The sequence below is a fragment of the Manis pentadactyla genome, chromosome 5 (genome assembly GCF_030020395.1).
Source record: "Manis pentadactyla isolate mManPen7 chromosome 5, mManPen7.hap1, whole genome shotgun sequence".
NCBI lineage: Eukaryota > Metazoa > Chordata > Mammalia > Pholidota > Manidae > Manis > Manis pentadactyla.
Genome location: NC_080023.1, coordinates 151,895,652 through 151,917,075, shown reverse-complemented (window position 1 = coordinate 151,917,075; position 21,424 = coordinate 151,895,652). Strand labels below are relative to the sequence as shown.

Sequence of the window (21,424 nt, the reverse complement as noted above, 5' to 3'; positions counted from 1 at the left end):
CTCCCCACCGTCACTCAGCTAGTGAGTGGCAAAGCCCACGGCCTTCGTGACAGCCTGTTGGCTTCCCACTGCTCATCTGGGACTTGCTAGAGACAGCTGTGCCCACTTGCCAGCACCAGAGCAGGCTCTGAAAGGGCAGTCGTGACATTCTTTCTCTGTGTGTCTCCACCGCTGCGGATGTGGGCACTGCTGTCAGGCTTTGGGCAAAAGGGAGAAGTTTCCCCATGTGGTCTGGGTCCCCTAGGCTTCAGGATGCCTTGTTTTTGAGCTGGTGAAACAGAACCCCTATTCACAATGGCACATTGCAGCCCCCAGCATGGGCCGTGGGGCCAGAGCCCTGTGAATCACACGGCATTACTACAAGAATCATCCCAGGGCAGGCGGTGGTGGCCTGGCCAGAGGCAGCAGTGCCCAAGAGGAGTTAGGTTCACACACTGGTGATGAGAGCCAGACCATCCCCTAGGTGACCCCTGGAGGGCCACCGCAAGGCTGGGGCTGAGGGCGTGTATGTCTGGACCACTGCCCAGGGCTGAGAAAGGAGGCTCTGGCCCATGGAGACCAGAGGCACACCCCAGCCTCCCCTGTCCTGGCTGTGTGCCCTTGGCAAGTCAATTTTCCTCTCTCAGCTTGGAGGGCCTCCTCTGTAGAATAACAGGATCAAACTACCTCACTGGATATTATGTGGATGAACTGGGAGAAGGTCTGGTGGGGTGTTGGTGGGGGTTATGCACCCAAAGTTTGGAATCAACTGTCTGGGTTTAAATCCTGATCTTACCAAACTTACTTTGCTGAGCTATTGGAATGAGATAGTTGAAACTGCTAATACTTGGCTGTTTTTGATCTATAAATATGGTGATTTCACATACATCAACTAATGCTCCTCTCTCTTAATTTAGTTTCCTCCTCTGTAAAACATGGATAAAACAGTCCCCTCACAGGTTGCTGTGAGGATTAAATAAGGCTGGGAGGCAACTGAGCTCAGTAATTAGAGCTTGGACTCTGGGACCAGGCAACGTTTTGAACCTTGGCTGTGTGACCTTGCACAAGTTGTGTAACCTCTCTAGCCTCACTTTTCTCATCTGTTAAATAGGAGGAATAATAAGACCCATTTCATGAGCTTATTAGGATAAATTAACTAATTCATACATACAAAGTACTTAGAACAGTACCTGACATCATTAAACAAAATAAAATAATATAGCTAACTTAAGAGTAAATGCTCAACCATAAAATCAAATAGAGACTTTTAAAAATGTTTGATGTCAATGAAAGTTAAATATTTTTAAAGAAAAAATATGTATTTTTAGGAACATACATGTGTGTGTGGAAATACAGGTAAAGAGTGTGCTCCTGGGTGTCCACTGAGCCTGGGGCCGTTCTGTGTCCTGACAGTGTCCACAGCTTGAGGCTCTGAGAGCAGGGCTGGCCTCAACACCACGAGGGCGCTGTGCCTGGGTCAGGCCTCAGCCAGGTCCCTCTCATGGAACCACATAGGCAAGCCACAGACCCTATGGGGTGCACGGGTAACTCCAGAGGCCCAGACAAAGCTCGTGACCCCAGGCTGGCCTCTGATACTAGGCAACCTCAGCAAACAGCCCTCGAGCAGTGAAAGCCCTCTTAACTCCATCCCTCATCTGACATTTACCTTAGACCTGGGAGAAAGGCAAAGCAGGCCCAGCAGACCCAAGTCACACAGAGGGAAACTGAGGCTCTGTGAGACCCTGAATCAGGGATTTCAGGCTCTGGAGCAAGCTGCCTTCCTCTATCTATCCAAGCCACCCTACCCCTTGCCCATCTCTCCTGCACCCTCACTTCCACCCCAGCTAGGTGACTTTGGGTGAGGTGCTTCCCTGCTTGAGCTTCCAATCATGTATTAGTCTCAAAGGCCTTTTCAGCCCTAATATCCCATTATTCTATGATCCTTTTCCAGATCTCCAGATAGAAAATGAAAGTTGAACAGCCTGCAAACTATAAAGCATGGTAAAAATAAGCGTTCATGGCATTAGATGGGTTTTCTGGAGAAGTCTATGGTAGGCAGGATTTGCTCCTGTGGTTCTAGAATCAGGAAGACCCATGTCACACTCACACTTGCTATGAGACCCTGGGCAAACCATTTCCCCTCTCTGAACCGGCCTTTCTCTCCCATAAGGGGAGAGGGAACAACCATCTCTATTGGGCAGGACGGGGATAAGATCAGTGTAAAAGGACCATGCAGGGTCTGGTGTACACTGGCCACCCGGGGTGACTGATGCAGGAGGATATTAACTCCCTGACAGACTATTCTACCTTCTGGGGCTGAAATCCTCAAGCCTTGGGAAGGATGTGGGCCAGACTCAGGGCCTTTAGAAACAAGCATATGAAGCAAGGACGTGCAAACATGTTGGGGACTTGCTTCTTTTGGGAGCAATTTGGTTGAGAACTTGGAGCTCCAGAGCAAGATTCTCTGAATTCACATGCCTATTACTGTGTGACCCATCAGGTCTCAGTCTCCCCATATATATTGGGATCCTCCTAAAACCTGCCTCTTAGAGATGTCATGAGGACTGCATTGGGCTCAGCTGATACAGTAGCCTCTACACTTTCTTGACAACAGTAAAAATTACATTTTTTGTATCAGTATATGTACAGTACACAGAGTACACACACTAGTACACAGTCTCAATCACACACTCTCACACATACCCACCTCTATGTGCACACACATCCACACTTGCACACACATGCATGCTCACCTCGTGTACACATATTCACCTGTGTAAAGTGAACACATTTCTCAAAATAACATTTAATCTGAACACCTGCAATGTGCTCTGATATTTTCCGAAAAGGAGGAAGGCCAACTATAGCCTATTGGCCAAATCTGGCCTGCAGCCTGTTTTTTATATAGCTTGTGAACTAAGAATGGATTAATATTTTTAAAGGCTTGTAAGAGAAACAACAACAAAGAAGAGTACATGACAGATCATCTGTGGCCTGCAGAGCCTAAAATATTTACTATCTTGTTCTTTACAAAGAAGTTTGCCAACTCCCCTGTTTTATTCTATTCTATACCATTCTGTTCTGTTCCATACTGTTCCACTCCATTTCCTTCCAAAATGCTGGGTGTACTTACTAAATTTATTTCTATGATCTGCTGATGGCTTGCAAACCTCAGTTTGGAAAACTTTGAATTAATGCGAGCTTCTGTTTTTATCCCTAGATGGAAGAATGACAAATAAGCAGTGGATGGAGAGATGAGCAAGAAGAGGCAGGAGAACAGTACGAATAGGCCACCTTATCCATGTGGTACCTCAGCCGGCCAATGTCCCGTCTTTGAGTCTCAGATTCCTTGGCTGAGACTGGGAGTGCGTGCCACCCTGCCTCTCAAGGCTGTGTTGACAGAGCGAGTTCATGTTATTCTTTCTGATGGGCCCCTTCCTGACATCCCGCGGAGACACTGGGCCCTCTGCCAGCAGGGGCGGTGGAGTACATCTCTGCTGTTCTTAACACCTCATCCAGGGCCTGGCCCAGAGGGGGGCTCACTCAATATTTCTTTGTGACGATGGTCGCATCCAAGACCCTCTTGGCTCTAGTCTGGCCCTGTCTGTAGTCAGACCTCTACTTTCTCTGGCCCCATAGCCCCTTCGGGCCCCCCACATCCCCCAGACCCTCCCCTCATCCTGCCAGAGTCCCCAGCCCCTACCTGCCTGACAAAATCCTAAATCCTACCCCTCTGATGAGGCTCCTCTCTGCTGCCTCCACTTGCAGCCCTTGGCAAGTCACCAACAGGACCCATTTCTGTTTCTCTGAACAGGCTTTGGAGCCTCCAAAACTCTGGGTCCAAGACACAGCTCAGCTGTTGGGAGTTCTGGGACAGGTCACCGCCCTTCTCTGAGCCTCAGTGCTCTTGTCTGGGAAATGGGTTCAGCACAAAGTGGTGCCATAGGGAGGACTCACAGCCCCATACACAGAGCTCCTGGCACCAGGGGAGAGAGGCCTCACTAAGCAGCCTCAAAGGTCTCCTTTGAGGGTTGGGTGGGGGCCAGGTGGTCTCCGTCCAGGGGGGAGGGAGGTGGGCTGCCCCTGGAGGTGGGAGCCATGTGTGGTGAAAGTAGCATCTGCTTTGAGCCCAAATTTGGTTTCAGAACTGGCTGCAGAGGGAGAGGGCAGGTGAGCAGAGACAAGTTCATGGAGCACCTACTATATGCCAAGTGTTCTGCTTTCCTTTTCTCAACCAGCCAGTATTTCATGAAGAAACCCAGGCCCAGAGGGGCAGAACCACCTGCCCCAGGTAGGGTTCTCCTGACTTATAGTGCCATTCCCTGGAGCTTCGCGCTGTTAATCGCCCCTCCCTCTGCCCTTCAGGAATCGGTTTCCCCTCCAAGAACTGCCCTGGACAGGCAGCTTCACCTGGTTTCACCTGGATACCAGCGCTGCGGTCGGCGCACCTTGCTCTGTGCCTGGCCACGGCCCGGACCCAGAGACAAGAAGCCCCCATGCTCCCAGAGCTCTGCCACGGCCTCAGGCACCCACTTGCCGGATCTCAGCTTCTGTGTGTACGCACAGGGCCGCCGGCCTGGCCAGCCACACAGGACACCACTTTATGCAGAATTACTGTGTTAGCTCCACCTAGCGGGCCGTCACGGGCACTGCCACAGCCCTTTTATGGATAAAGAAAGAGAGACTCATTGAGAGGAGAGGGCAGAGATCCAACCCTCCCGAGAGGCCCCTTCCCCCAGTCCACTGTGCATCCCACTCTGCTGTAAATGGGACGGGTGGAAGCTTGAATCCTTATGAAGCACCTACAGTATGCCTTCAGACACTTCTCTCTGGGGCTGTGGTGAATCTTAACAACTGCCAAAGAGGTAGGTACAATTGTTCCCATTTCACAGATGTGGGACAACTGACTGAAGAAGGCATGTGACCTGCCCAAAGTCACACATCTAGGGCAGGATAGGACTTAGGGTTTGAACCCAGGGTGACTGCATTCCAGCGCTCCTGACTCTGTCCCTTGCTGCCTCAGGTCTAGAATGATCTCAAAGCACCATGTGAATGTGGGGGACCCTCCTGCACCAGGTTCTTCCCCTACAGGCTTTGGACATCAGGGAAAGCCAGTGATGGACTATCTTCTCCTCATTGCACAAATGAAGCTCCACATTGGGCTTGGAGGGTGCAGACCAGAGCCGCCTCACCGTGCCTGACTGACCCATTGCTGGGACACCACAGCATGTTTCAAGAGAAATGTCCCCATCTGGTTCTGATTCATTTACACTTAATTAATCAATATGCTATTTTGTAAGAGACACTGGAGACCTAAGCCTTTTCTTTCATCCTTTCTTGCCTTCGAAACAGAAAAAATTGGGTTTCATCAAAAAATGGTGACGCCAGAGCCCAGGGAAGTACCAGGCCCCGAGGCAGCTCAAACTGGGCTGCTGCTGGGCCCGGCACATGGTTACTCCTGACCTTTCAGGGCAGGCCTAAGTTTGAGGCCAAGAACCCGGGCATGGAGGGGAGGCTGGGGAAGTCAGGGAAAGAGTATCCCTCCACACTGGCAGCTGTTCAAGGGCAGACCCCAGGTCTGTTCATTTTGGTTTCCCCAAGTTTCCCAACAGAGCCGGGCAGAGAGGCTGCCCTGGAGCACCTGTTGAATGAACAAGTTCAGGAATGAATGAATGAATGAAGCTCTGCCAATACCCAGGTGCCTTCAAGACATTTTCCTGCCAAAGTTAGACCAGAATGTGAAAGCTGGAGGACCCTCAAGGATCTCATGTGGAATTTTTCCAGCAACTGTCATGAAAAATGGTCTCTAGTGTGTAATTACTTTGGGAAAGGACCTATTCTCTAGTCCTACCTCTTCACTGTCAATGTTCTGATAAGTCCTGCAGTCAGGAAGTCTGCTAAACTAAACATTTTCCAAACCTATTTGGCCCAGGACCTTGCTGAGTATACCACAGAAAGAGCTTTTCTACCCCCACCTCCACCCCAGTGCCAATGGGAAAACCAAGGTTGTGGGTGGGAAGGGGAGGGATCCACTCACTCAGGGTCACACAGTACAAAGGAGTCAGGGGTGGGACTGAAACCCAAGGCTATCTCCATTGCACCTGACTGATAAGTGGAGTCACAAGCCTCTCTCTTGAAGATATTGGGCCAGGTATGCCTGTGTCCAAGATGCAAGAGATCAGCTACTGTGGGGTGGGGTACTCAGAACCTCCTCACCAAACTGGGGCAGTGTTGGGGCAGCCATGCCCAACCACCTCACTGAGCAACTGGGGGTAGGGGAAGGGACTGGAATTTGTCTTTTAAAAAATTCTTTATGTGTATGTGTGTGTGCCTTTTTTAGAACTAAGAAGCATCTGAAAGATCTTCTCAACCAGCTCCTCTTCAGATGGAGAAACAGGTTCTGAGAAGGGAAAGCCAGCAGAAGTCAGGAGGTATCTTCTCAGCATCCTGTCAGACAGGTCGGGATTCAAGCCTGTGTTGTTACTTGCCTCCTGTGCAACTGTGGACAAGTCAGTTGCCCTCTCTGAATCTGTTTCCTCATTCAGAAAATAACTATCTTCCTGACCTTCCCAGGCTGTAATCAATAGCCAGGGACACAATGGACAGGAAATGAAAAGAACTAATAGAAAAGAACTAAAGAGGTAGGTACAATTGTTCCCATTTCACAGATGTGGGACAACTGACTGAAGAAGGCATGTGACCTGCCCAAAGTCACACATCTAGGGCAGGATAGGACTTAGGGTTTGAACCCAGGGTGACTGCATTCCAGCGCTCCTGCCTCTGTCCCTTGCTGCCTCAAGTCTAGAATGATCTCAAAGCACCATGTGAATGTGTGGAACCCTCCTGCACCCATGAGGAGTGCCCATGAGGAGCCTGCATATTTAGTTACTCATTTAACATACACAGTAACTCATTCAGTCTTATCCACACCTACCCTGTGAGTTGAATACTTACGGTTATCATTCCTATTTTAAAGACAAGTTAATGAAGAGGAAGTTTTTATTAGTAGTAGTTTTGGCCTGCTTTAGAGCTGAGAAGTATCTTAGAGACCTTCTCAAAGACCTTCAGATGGGTTAAACCAAGGCTCAGAGAGGTAAAGTGACTTCCCTGAGGTCACTCAGCTGGTAACTGGGAAACCAGGATTTGAACCCAGGCAAGCTGACTCCAGAGCCCATGTACTTAACCACTTTACAAGAGCCGTTCATGGAGGAGTGTCTCCACACAGTTCCAACTCTTCCGGCTCACCTGAAGCCCACCCACCTCTCCACATCCTGGGTCCCTCTGTCCCATCACACAGGTATTGTGGCCCTTTGGGCCAGTCTCCCTGCCCCACCCAATCCCACCTCCCAATTCTCCACAGCCCCTCTCTGCTTCCTGCTCTACTCCAGGAGTGACTGTGTCCATGCAGGGCTTTTCACTCAAATGGACTAGAAGGCCCCAGAGGGCAAACTCTTGTTCTCATTCCCATGCAGCCTGGCACAGACCTAACACCAGAGCTGCAAAGAAAGAAGACATTGGGTCTTCCGCTCACCTGCTGGACAACTTAGCAAAGTTACTTAACCTGTTTGAGCCTTTTGAGTGGTATGTCATGAGATGTGGGGATTCCCTTAGAACACTGAACCCCTTGGCTGGTATCCCAATGTTGGCACCCAGTTCAGGCAGGAGACTTGCTCACTCGCTTGCCTTCCTGGGTACCACAGGCTCTGCCAACCCTACTCTACAGGGACAGACTCAAACTCACCACCTGAGGGCATTCTGACTCTTGCAGCGAAGGGCTGTGGCATCGGACCCTGAGAGTGCACGGGTCTCCCTAGCTTTGTGCCCGAGGCACATTTATAGTCTGAACATTGGTTCATCTTCCTAGTAGCCCTAGGAGGTCAAGATGGAAAAACTGATGCTCTTGGAAGCAATGGACTTTGTCCAGTCATCCCAGAATAAATGGACTTGAGTTTATGCCTCAGGTCTACCTAAGCTTGTGCAGCACATGCCCTCAATAGAGGGAGGCCCACCAAGGATCGCTGTCTACTTGGAGGTGACTCGGTGAGTCAGGGCCAGTGACAGGGCTGGGACTGGGGCATCTAGACTCAGAGCCCAGGACTCTTTGTTGCCTCCTGGCTCAAGCATGGATCTCGGATGGGCCCTAAGCCACTACCTTTGCCCTTTAGTCCCAGTGCCCTCCAATCTAGCACCAGAGGTTCCCTTCTCTGCACAGAGCCAGGCTCCTGCCTCTCAGCAATTCAGCTACCATAGGGAGTGGGGATAGCGAGACAGCCCTACCAGTCCCTTCCCTCTGCGGAGAGCGTCCTTGGTCTTGCTTGCTCACAGGAGGATCCCTTTGATCCTCCCAGGATCGGGAGCCTCAGTATCCCCATCTGTAAAATGGGACCGCTGTTCTCTGGAGGGGTTAATGGGCGAGGGCGCCAGTCACCATGCAACTGCCCCAAGGGCCTTGCCCCTGGTCTGCCCCACTGCGCCTGCCAACTACCATGCTCAGCTGCCCCTCATACCTTGCTTCTTCCTTCGGTTCACTGGGAGCGTGTCCACGGCGTGGGCCACGAGCAGCAACAGGCAGAGTGGCGCCCGCATCTGGGCAGCTTGGTCCCGGTGGGGTGCGGGTTCCTGGCACCCAGGCGGCGCCCGCGATTAATGCCTGGGAGGCCCGACGGCCTGGCGGCGGCGCGGCGGGCGCGAAGGCTGCTCAGGGGCGCCAGGCGCATCCGCGGGGTGCGGGGTCGGTCCCGCCGCCAGGGAGCCGCGGTCCTCCCAAGGGCCGGCCGCCAGGTCGAATGAGGGCGTTGGCGGAGCTGGGACACTGGCCTGACGGGGCGGAGCCGCCTGCGGGGCGGCGCGTTAGCCTGCTGGGGGCGGCGCGCGGGGCGGGGGTCGTCCGGGAGGGGCCCGGGTCCGTCAGTCCCGCAGTCGGCGGCCCGGCGTCGCCCCCGCCCCCTGCACTGACCCCCACACCCACCGCCAGCCCACCAGACGCAGGTACAGACGCGGGGACGCCCGGGGACCTGCATCCTGGGGCCTCAGCGCCTCCCTTCACGCCACTCCCGCCTGCCTCCGACTTTCTCCCCCTGTCTCCTGCGGCTGGCCTGGAAGGGCCACTCGCTTCTACTTTCCTCTTTCTGTCTCACGTCCCCACTCGGCTGCCTCTGCGTCTAGTCTGTCCCCTCTCTGCTCTGTCTCCTTCTTTCAAGAGAGTCCTAAGTCGCTTCTGTTCTCTGACGCTGACTGTTCCTGCGCTGCCTGGGGGAGCTCCTAATCTTTCACTCAAAGTGACCAGCACCCCATAAATTCGCCTGTGAAGGGGTAGAGGACCTGGACTGTGTTTTTCCTACCTTATCTACAGGACTGGGAGCAGAGAGTTCAGTTTTAACCCTTTCAGAACTAAATCTCTCCTCCTATCCAACAAATAGCACACTCCTGCCTCCTGTCACTCTACCCACTAAAAACAATAACAATCATAATAATGACAGCTATCATTTTTGAGGCCTCTATGCTTGGAGGTGTGCTTGGCACCTTCTACATATTCGTAATCTTCACAAAAACCCAGTGAGGTTCTATTCCTACTAGCCCCACTTTGCAGGGAAGGAAGAGGAAGCTCTGAGAGGATAAGTGACTTGCCTAAGGCCGCAGAGGTCAGTGGTATGTTCAGGTCCAGTGCCCACCCTCCTAGCCACCCGGAGGAGGAGGAGAAGAGGAATTCATCTGTGAGAGTCTATTGCTAAACAGTTGTCCTTCCCTTTTCCTATGTGGGTGTTTTGATCCAAAAGAAAAGGAAGGTAAATGTGTCTCCTTCTCCAGCCCCTTCTCCCCATCCTTAGTGACTCTCCAAAGCAATGAGGATGTTTGAAGGCCTGTCAGGGGAAGGGAGACAGAGTGAAGCACTCTGGGAAGGCCATTCTTCTCTGAGCTCCATGGACACCAACAGACAGTATCCTGGGGGTCCTGGGGGAATATCAGAGCCATCCCACCCAAATGGCTCCATTTCACAGATGGGGCCACTGAGGCCCTGGGATTTGGGGTGCCTAACTCAGGCAGCCCAGCAAGTGTAGGCAGAGGTGGATGGGTGTATCGCAGCATAGTGTCCCTCCCCATGGCCTACCAAGCACTCTTGTTCTGGCTTCTCTGACCTCGGTCTTCCCTACTCCCTCTTCCTTCCCCCAGAGATCTCAGTGTCTTGCAGTATTTGACAAGCACTTCCAGGCCTCACATACCTCTGAGCCTCTCAGAGTATGGCCTTTCCCTGGAATCCTACGTTCTCTTCTTCACTGACTCATTCAGGACCCAGCCTTGGATATGCCCCTCAGCCAGGAAGCCTTCACTGCTTCTCAAGCTGGGTCTAGTGCCTCCTCTGGGCACCCACAATCTCTTTATCATACCTTTGATCATACCAGGTGGTAACTATGGATGTGTCTGTCCCTCCCTCTAAATAGTCAACTCTTTGAGGAAAGAAATGAGGTCATATCTGGAGCCTAGCACATGTTGGACACAGATCAGGTGCTCAGCATGTTTGCAGAATGAATGAATGAATGAGTTGTCCAGAGGCAGGAGTCTCCCCACTTGTACGTAGAATTCAGGCGCTTGGAGAAATGTGTTGACCCTAGAAGATTAAACGTTAGGGAGTTGGAAAGTCAGCCCATCCCTAACCTCACCTAGTCCTGAAGTCTCCAAAGTCCAGAGCAGGACAGCCCTCAGATGAGCAGAGCCGGGTAAGAGCAATTTACATCATGGGTCATGCAGAGGCCAGGGCTACTTGACAGGCACATTCATTGCTCTGCAGGCTGCAGCCTTTCACCCCTTCTCCCTGACTCCCGCTGCTCTGGCTACCCAGGCCTCTTCCTGTCTCAGGTCTCTATTCTGCCACCTGTCCTCAGCAGGGCTTTTTGCTCTTCCCTCTGCCTGGAAATTCTTCTTCACATAACCTTAGGGCCTGTCTCCACTCAAGGTTACCTCCTCAGAGAGTCCTTTCTAACCACTTTAGATAAAATAGAACACCCTTTCCCATAATCCCCTTATCCTGCTTTATTTTGCATAGTAACAAGGACCACCAGGCCTGTTTATGTAATTGCTTGTTTGTTAAGTTCCATGATTCTATTTTATCCATGTGCCTGACTCATAAGTTACTTAATAAATATTTGTGGGATGAATGAATGAATGAATGAGTGCCCACTCATCCCGTGATTCACTGTAGGACCTCAAATGCCTCCTGCTCTCGTGGGCTCAATTTCTCCATTTGTTCAGTGGCACAGATGGGATTTCGTGCTCTCTGAGAGGCTTCCAGTCCTTTCAGAACCTTACTAGGGTTCTAAGAGCCAGAACTCAGGTTCCTGCCCTGCCTGGAGATGCTCACAGGGTCTTGGGGTCTCTGTAGCTGTCTGGGAATCCCAGCCTGCTATCCAGTTGCTCTCCCTTAACATAGGCACTCAGGGAGGACATCAAGGCCAGTGGTGCTGATGACATCTCAGGAGATGACCAGAGGTATCAATTAAAGTACCACTAGACACTGTCATAAATAAATGAAGATAGGCATAATGGTTGCAAGACATTATAGTCATAGTGGGCATCCCTGACCAGCAAATTCTTCTCCACAGGATAGCTGGAACTCAGGTTCCTTCCAGCTTGAGCTCTGCTTTCTTCAGTACATGGCTAAAGCTCACTGTAGAAAGGGCAAGGCATGGAAGGCTACCTATAGGAAGTACGGAATATGTCCCCCAACAGCTCACTGGCCAGAACTCAGTCATGTGGCCACAGCTACCTGCAAGACTGGCTGGGAAATGTAGGCTAGCCATGTGCTCAGGTGGAAAACCAATGTCTGGTGAATACCTGGCCAGTCTGCCATGTTGGATCACTCTCATTCTTGCTCCAGTGAAACGGTGGCTCCTGCCTGTGTTGTCTCTGACCCCTACAAACTCTTCTTCCTAAGCATCCGGAGGACCTGAATTTTCTTCTAAGTGAAGCCCGAACTCCTCCTCAGTGCTGCCTGCCCTGCAAGAAGGCCCCGCTTAATGTGACTAACTGTCCCGGTTTGCCAGGAATTGAAGAGTTTCCTGGTATGCAACTTTTATTTCATGTATAGCTTTGGATAACCACCTGTGCATCCAGATACTTAACTGGACCATCACAATACTCCCTCATGCTACTCCTTTATGATTTCACCCACTCCCTCCCCTCTACTCTGACTCCTAACAACAACTAATCTGTTCTCTGTTTCATATATTATATAATAGAATCATGCAGTGTGTGTCCTTTTGAGATGGGCTTTCTGCACTCAGCATAATTTCCTTGAAATTAGTCCAATATGCATATGTATTAATAGCTGCTTTTTACTGCTGAGTAGTATTCCATGGTATGGATTTATACTATAATTTGTTTAGCTATTCACCCAGTAAAACAGGTTTGGATAATTTCCAGGTTTTGTTTATTAAGTATAAAGTTTCTATGGACATTTGTACAAGTTCTGTGTATCCTCTTTGGCAAAATTTCTTTTTTTTAAATTTTTTATAGAGCATGTCTATTTTTTTATTAAACATATTAAAATTTTTTAATATACAGAAAAGTACATTCCACAAATATTGTATACCTACTGTGTATAGGCATTTTCTAAGCACATAGATAAAAATAGGTTGACAAAATAAAATAATACTGTCCTTATAGAGCTTTGTAGTGGTATATACAAAGACTTCCATGAGTCTTCCACCTAGATTTAACTGTTATATTTTGCCATATTTGTTACCAGCAAAAGTAAATAAATAAAGTATTACAGGTATAGCCCACTGATGTGGCTTCTCTTCTTTCCTTTTCTCTCCATGTAGCTACTCTTCTAACTTTATATATCTTTCCTATCCATATTTTAGCACTTTAAGAAAAACATTCATATATGCCCACAAAATATGTACAGTGCTATTTGTGTGTTTAAACATGTTTCAGATTTCTACTCTTAGTTACTCTTATTTTAGATTTTTTTTTTAGATAATTATTTTTTATTGAAGGGTAGTTGATGCACAGTATTACATTACATTAGTTTCAAGTGTACAACACAGTGAACACAGTGATAAAACATTTATATACATAATTCTAGGTTCCAGCTATCACCCTACCAAGCTGTTACAATATCTTGACTATATTCCTTATGCTATACATTACATCCCGGTTACTTATTTATTTTGCCATTGGAAGTCTGTCTTTTTTTTTTTTTTTTTTGTGAGGGCATCTCTCATATTTATTGATCAAATGGTTGTTAACAACAATAAAATTCTGTATAGGGGAGTCAATGCTCAATGCACAATCATTAATCCACCCCAAGCCTAATTTTCGTCAGTCTCCAATCTTCTGAGGCATAACAAACAAGTTCTTACATGGAGAACAAATTCTTACATAATGAATAAGTTACATAGTGAACAGTACAAGGGCAGTCATCACAGAAACTTTCGGTTTTGCTCATGCATTATGAACTATAAACAGTCAGTTCAAATATGAATACTCATTTGGTTTTTATACTTGATTTATATGTGGATACCACATTTCTCTCTTTATTATTATTATTTCTAATGAAATGCTGAAGTGGTAGGTAGACACAAGATAAAGGTAGAAAACATAGTTTAGTGTTGTAAGAGAGCAAATGTAGATGATCAGGTGTGTGCCTGTAGCCTATGTGTTAATCCAAGCTAGACAAGGGCAATAAAACATCCACGTATGCAGAAGATTTCTCTCAGAATGGGGGGGTGAGGTTCTAAGCCTCACCTCTGTTGATCCCCAATTTCTCACCTGATGACCCCCCTGCGACTGTGCCTGTCTAAGGTTGTTCCTCCCTTGAGGAATCTTACCCGTCTCTGGCTAACCAGTCATCTTCTGGGGCCATACAGGGAAATGTAAAGTTGGTAAGTGAGAGAGAAGCCTTATTGTTTGAAATGGTTAGCTTTTTATTTCTTTGCATATTTATGCCCTGTAGCTTCTATGCCCAGCATTTGTCTTGAGGTATCTTTACCACTTGGAAGAATTATGATACTCGGTAAATTTGATATGAGGCACGAATTCTATTTAAGGGTTGTAATTAGGAAGGAAGAAGAAAAGCTATAGAAGTAGCAGGCGGAAGAAAACATGGGAAGATTGATTATTTCTTTGACATATCTTCTTGTAGAGTAACTTCAGCATGTATAGGTTTTAAGCTACTACTTAAATTGCGCACACACATTAACATAATAGGAGTATAGTTACATAACCAAAGCATACCTGTAATTACCAGCCATCTCCAGTGAAACCAAGAAAACCAGTTAGGCACCTTAGGCATTTGTGAAAACTTATCTATGATATGGTGGATATTGTCCAACTGAACTTGAACAGTCTGAGAGAAATCAGACAAATTAAAACAACCCATTCCTGGGGAATGTTCACATCCCTTCTGTTCTTTTAACAGTAAATAGTCTGTAGTTGTAAGATTTTGGAGTGCTACAATTTGCACTTCTCCTAATTCTTGGTTGAGTTCCAACAGTATAGATCCAGTCAAATTTGTTGTTTTACTGTATGCACAGGCCAGCTTAGATATCTCCTTCATTCCCATGGCAAGTCCAGGAGCTGGTGGGATGAGTGCATCTACAGCTGTAGCAGTGCGTGGATCTTTGTTGGGGTTTTTTGATGATCATCTTCTGGCATGAGTCTTCCAGAGAGTGCTGATGTTGGAAGTTCTCTTTCATATCGTATCTTAGTTCATTTTTGGGGTAGCCCAATTAGGCTTTGATCTTCTGGCAAAATTTCTTTTGCACATTTTTAGTTGGTTATTTTTTGTTCTATTATTGGATATTAAGAGTTCTTCATTTTATACAGAAGTCCTTTTTTCGATATGTGATTTGAGATTATTTTCTCCTAGTCTGTAATTTGTCCTTTCATCCTCTTACCAGCATCTTTCATAGAGCAAAAGTTCTTAATTTTGATGAGGTCCATCCACTTTACCAACTTTTCCCTTTATAGATCATGCTTTTGGTGTCAAGTCTAACAACATTTGCCTAGTCCCAAGTCTCAAAGATTTTCTCTCATATATTTTTAGAAGCTACATGTTTTTACATTTAAGTCCATGATCCATTTCAAATTAATTTTTGTATAAAGGGTGAGATTTAGGTCAAGGTTCATTTTTGTCAAAAGTGTCAAATTGCTCCAGTATGATTTGTTGAAAAGGCTGTCTTACCTCCACTGAATTGCTTTTGTTTATTTGCCAAAATGAATAGGGCATATTTGTGTGGATCTGTTTCTGGGTTATCTATTCTGTTCCACAGACTATGTGTTATTCTGCCTGCCAATATCACAGTCTTGATTATTGTAGCTTTATAACAAATCTTGAAATTGAATAGACTGATCTTGACCCCTTTACTTTTTTCAGAATTGCTTTAGCTATTCTAGTACCTTTGCCTTTCATTATAAATTTTGTAATCATTTTGCTTACACCCACAAAAAATCTTGCTGGGAATTTGGTCAGAATTGCATTAAATATGTGTATCAATTTGGTGAGAATCAATGTCTTGATACTGTTGAGTCTTCTAATCCATTAAGATGGTATGTCTCTCTATTTATTTAGATCTTCTTTAATTTAAAAAAATCAGTGTTTTATAATTTTCAGGGTGTAAGTCTTATTATGTTTTATTAGATTTACACCTAAGTATTTATTTTCTTTTCCTTTTTTAAAGCAATTGTAAATGGTATTGTATTTTTAATTTTTACTGCTCTCATATTCATCCCTAGTATATATAAATGTAACTGATTTTTGTGTGTTGACCTTGTATTCTGCCACCTTGCTGAACTCACTTATTAGTTCTAAGAGTATTTTTTAAATATTTTCAGGGTCTTTACACACAGACAGTTATGTCACCTGCAAATACTGACAGTTTTATTTTTTCCTTTCTGATATAGGTTCCTTTTATTTCCTTTTCTTGCCTTATTGCATGGGCGAATACTTCCAGCACTACACTGAGTAAGAATGATGAAAGCAGATACCTTGCCTTGTTCCCAGTTTTAGTGGGAAATCAGTCTTTCACCATTGAGTATGATGTTAGCTATAAGTTTTTTATAGATGCTCATTATCAAGTCGAGGAAATTCCTCCCTATTGCTATTTCTCTGAGATTTTTCATCTTGAATGGGTGTTTAAATTTTGTCAAGTGCTTTTCTTTTGCATTTACTGATCATGTTTTTTCTTCTTTTGCCTGTTGATATGGTGCACTGATTGATTTTCAAATATTGAAGCAACCTTCATTCCCTGGAATAAACCCTCTATGGCCGTGGTTTACGGTTCTTTTTATATATTGTTGAATTCTAATTGATAATATTTTATTAAGGATTTTTGTAACTATATTCATGAAAGAACTCTTTCTCTCTCTCTCTCTCTCTTTCTCTCTCTCTCTCTCCATATATATGTGTATATATAATTTTTTTGTACTGCCTTTGTCTGGCTTGGGTATCAGGATGATACTAGCCCCATTAGTGCCAGAAGAACAAAGGAGACCAGAATAGAATTACAAGTTTTCTAGAAACTAAATGGTCATTGCATCTACAGCCCCCAAAAGTAGGTCAGAACCTACATGCTACTTCTAAACAGTGAGACTGCCTCCTAAATTAAAAGATTTAAATAGGACTACAGTAAAGGAAGTAGACCAATTAATTACTAACCAAATGCAAAATTAAATCAATTAAACACAAAGACAGTCAAGGGATACAGAAAGAGTACAGAGTATGACACCTAGCATATAAAGAGTGGAGAAGGAAGAAAAAGAAGGGAGGGGAAAAAGAATCCTCAGATTGTGTTTATAATAGTATAATAAGTGAGTTAAGTTAGACTGTTAGGTAGGAAATAAGTTGCCCTTGAATCTTTGGTAACCATGAATCCAAAGCCTGCATTGACAATAAGTACATATCTATCGATAATCACCCTAAATGTAAATGTTCTGAATGCACCAATCAAAAGACATAGTTACAGAATGATAAAAAAGCAAGACCTATCCATAACTGCTTACAAGAGACTCACTTCAAACCCAAAGACATACACAGACTAACAGTGAAGGGATGGAAAAGATATTTCATGCAAACAATAGGGAGAAAAAAGCAGGAGTTGCAATACTTATATCAGATAAAACAGACTTCAAAACAAAGAAAGTAACAAGGGACAAAGATGGACATTATATAATGATAAAGGGGTCAGTCCAACAAGAGGATATAAACATTATAAATATCTATGCACCCAACATAGAAGCACCCAATTATGTGCAACAAATACTAACAGAATTACAGGGGGAAGTAGAATGCAATGCTTTCATTTTAGGAGACGTCAACACACGACTCACTCCAAAGGACAGATCAACCAGACAGAAAATAAGCAAGACAGAAAATAAGCAACCAGACAGAAAACAGAGACAGAGGCAGTGAACATCACATTATAACAGATGGACCTAACAGACATCTATGGAACACTCCATCCCAAAGCAACAGAATACACATTTTTCTCAAGTGCACATAGAACATTTTCCAGAATAGATCACATAGTAGGCCACAAAAATAGCCCCACTAAATTCAAAAAGATTGAAATTGTACCAACCAACTTCTCAGATCACAAAGGTATTAAACTAGAAATAAATTGTGCAAGGGAAACAAAAAGGCCTGCAAACATATGGAGGCTTAACAATATGGTCCTAAATAATCAATGGATCAATTACCAAATTAAAACAGAGATCAAGAAATATATGGAGACAAATGAAAACAACAGCTCAACACCACAAAATCTGTGGGATGCAGTGAAGGCAGTTCTAAGAGGAAAGTATATAGCAATTCAGGCCTATTTAAAGAAGAAAGAACAATCTCAAATGAACAGTATAAATTCACAATTAATGAAACTAGAAAAAGAAGAACAAATGAGGCCCAAAGTCAGTAAAAGGAGGGATATAATAAAGATCAGAGAAGAAATAAATAAAATCGACAAGAATAAAACAATAGAAAGAATTAATGAAACCAAAACTGGTTCTTTAAGAAAATAAACAAAATAGATAATCCCCTAGCCAGACTTATCAAGAAAAAAAGAGTCTGCACACATAAACAGAATCAGAAATGAGAAAGGAAAAATCACTATGGGTATCACTGAAATATGAAGAATTATTAGAGAATACTATGAAAAATTATGCTAATAAATTGGATAATCTAGAAGAAATGGAAAACTTCCTAGAAAAATACAACCTTCAAAGACTGACCCAAGAAGAAACAGAAAATCTGAACAGACAAATTACCAGCAATGATATTTTGAATCAGTAATCAAAAACTACTCAAGAATTAAACTCCTGGACCAGATAGCTTCACTGCTGAATTTTATAAAACATTTAGAGAAGACCTAAAACCCAGTCTTCTTAAAGTTTTCCAAAAAAGTATAAGAGGAGGGAATACTTCCAAACTCATTCTATGAAGTCAGCATCACTCTAATACCAAAACCAGGCGAAGACAGCACAAAAAAAGAAAATTACAGACCAATATTCCTGATGAACATAGATGCCAAAGTATTCAACAAAATATTAGCAAACCAAATTCAAAAATACATAAAGAAGATCATACATCTTGATCAATTGGGATTTATTCCAGGGATGCAAGGATGGTACAATATTTGAAAATCCATCAGTATCATCCAGTACATCAACAAAAAGGACAAAAATCACATGATCATTAACATGGATGCTGAAAAGGCATTTGACAAAATTCAACATCCATCCATGATAAAAACTCTCAACAAAATGGGTATAGAGGGCAAGTACCTCAACATAATAAAGGCCATATATGGCAAACCCACAGCCAACATCATAGTTAACAGTGAAAAGCAGAAATATTTTCCTGTAAGATTGAGAACAAGACAAGGATGCCTACTCTCCCCACTTTTTTTTGGTATCATTAATGTACAATTACATGAGCAACATTATGATTACTAGACTCCCCCCATTATCAAGACCCCACCACATACCCTATTACAGTCACTGTCCATCAGCATAGTAAGATGCTATAGAATCACTACTTGTCTTTTCTGTGTTGTACTGCCTTCTCCATGCCCCCCCTCCCACATTATGTGTGCTAATCATAATGCCCCCTTTTCCCTCTTATCCCTCCCTTCCCACCCATCCTCCCCAGTCCCTTTCCCTTTGGTAACTGTTAGTCCATTCTTGGGTTCTGTGAGTTTGCTGCTGTTTTGTTCCTGAACAGACCAATTACCAGCAATGATATTGAATGAGTAATCAAAAAACTACTCAAGAATTAAACTCCTGGACCAGATGGCTTCACTGCTGAATTTGTTCTTATACTCCACAGATGAGTGAAATCATTTGATACTTGTCTTTCTCCACCTGGCTTATTTCACTGAGCATAATACCCTCTAGCTCCATCCATGTTGTTGCAAATGGTAGGATTTGTTTTCTTCTTATGGTTGAATAATATTCCATGTGTATATGTACCACATCTTCTTTATCCATTCATCTACTGATGGACACTTAGGTTGCTTCCATTTCTTGGATATTTTAAGTAGTGTTGTGATAAACATAGGGATGCATATGTCTTTTTCAAACGGGGCTGCTGCAATCTTGGGGTAAATTCCTAGGAGTGGAATTCCTGGGTAAAATGGTATTTCTATTTTGAGTTTTTTGAGGAGCCTCCATACTGCTATCCACAATGGTTGAGCTAATTTACATTCCTACCAGCAGTGTAGGAGGGTTCCCTTTTCTCCACATCCTCGCCAACATTTGATGTTTGTCTTTTGGATGGTAGCCATCCTAACTAGTGTGAGATGATATCTCATTGTGGTTTTAATTTGCATTTCTCTGTTGATTAGTGATGTGAAGCATCTTTCCATGTACCTGTTGGCCATCTGAATTTCTTCTTTGGAGAAGTATCTGTTCAGATCCTCTCCCCATTTTTTAATTAGCTTATTTGCTTTTTGTTTGTTGAGGTGTGTGAGCTCTTTATATATTTTGGATGTCAACCCTTTATTGGATATGTCATTTATGAATATATTCTCCTATACTGTAGGCTGTTTTTTGTTCTATTGATGGTGTCCTTTGCTTTACAGAAGCTTTTCAGTTTGATATAGTCCCACTTGGTCATTTTTGCTTTTGTTTCCCTTGCCCAGGTAGATATGTTCATGAAGAAGTTGCTCATGTTTATGTCGAGAGATTTTTGCTTATGTTTTTTTCTAAGAGTTTTATGGTTTCATGACTTACATTCAGGTATTTGATCCATTTTGAATTTACTTTTGTGTATGGGGTTAGACAATGATTCCATTTCATTCTCTTACATGTAGCTGTCCAGTTTTGCCAACAGCAGCTGTTGAAGAGGCTGTCATTTCCCCCATTGTATATTCATGGCTCCTTTATCGTATATTAATTGACTATATATGTTTGGGTTAATATCTGTACTCTCTATTCTTTTCCACTGGTCTGTGGGGGGTCTGTTGTTGTGCCAGTACCAAATTGTCTTGATTACTGTGGCTTTGTAGTAGAGCTTGAAGTTGAGGAGCGAGATCCCCCCAGCTTTATTCTTCCTTCTCAGGATTGCTTTGGCTATTTGGGGTCTTTTGTGGTTCCATATGAATTTTAGAACTATTTGTTCCAGTTCGTTGAAGAGTGCTGTTGGTATTTTGATAGGGATTGCATTGAATCTGTGTATTGCTTAAGTCAGGATGGCCATTTTGATAATATTAATTCTTCCAGCTCAAGAGCATGAGATGAATTTCCATTTGTCAGTGCCCTCTTTAATTTATCTTAAGAGTGTCGTGTAGTTTTCAGGGTATAGGTCTTTCACTTCTTTGGTCTAGTTTATTCCTAGGTATTTTATCTTTTTGATTGAATTGTGAATGGAATTGCTTTCCTGATTTCTCTTTCTGCTAATTCATCATTAGTGTATAGGAATGCAACAGATTTCTGTGTATTAATTTTGTATCCTGCAACTTTGCTGAATTCAGATAGTAGTTCCAGTGATTTTGGAGTGGAGTCTTTAGGGTTTTTATGTACAATATCATGTCATCTGCAAATAGTGACAGTTTTACTTCTTCCTTACCAATCTGGTTGCCTTTTATTTCTTTGTTTTGTCTGATTGCCATGGCTAGGACCTCCAGTACTATGTTGAATAACAGTCAGGAGAGTGGGCATCCCTGTCTTGTTCCCGATCTTAGGTGAAAGCGTTCAGCCTCTCACTGTTAAGTATGATGTTGGCTGTGGGTTTGTCATACATGGCCTTTATTATGTTGAGATACTTGCCCTCTATACCCATTTTGTTGAGAGTTTTATCATGAATGGATGTTGAATTTTGTCAAATGCTTTTTCAGCATCTATGGTGTTGATCATGTAGTTTTTGTCCTTCTTTTTGTTGATGTGGTGGATGATGTTGATGGATTTTCAAATGTTGTACCATCCTTGCATCCCTGTGATGAATCCCACTTGA

At 44.4% G+C, this 21,424-nt stretch overlaps 1 protein-coding gene across 3 annotated transcripts in view; it reads right to left on the bottom strand.

Moving 5' to 3' along the window:
- The window catches only part of RSPO4 (R-spondin 4), a 39,906-nt gene extending 31,159 nt beyond the window's left edge, over nt 1–8,747 (bottom strand). For all 3 annotated transcript variants that reach the window (XM_036924550.2, XM_057503236.1, XM_057503237.1), the window contains exon 1: nt 8,487–8,747. In XM_036924550.2, coding sequence (XP_036780445.2) covers nt 8,487–8,565 — 79 coding nt within the window. In that variant the 5' untranslated portion in view covers nt 8,566–8,747. The remainder of the gene's footprint in view (nt 1–8,486) is intronic.
- Between the last annotated feature and the right edge of the window lie 12,677 nt (nt 8,748–21,424).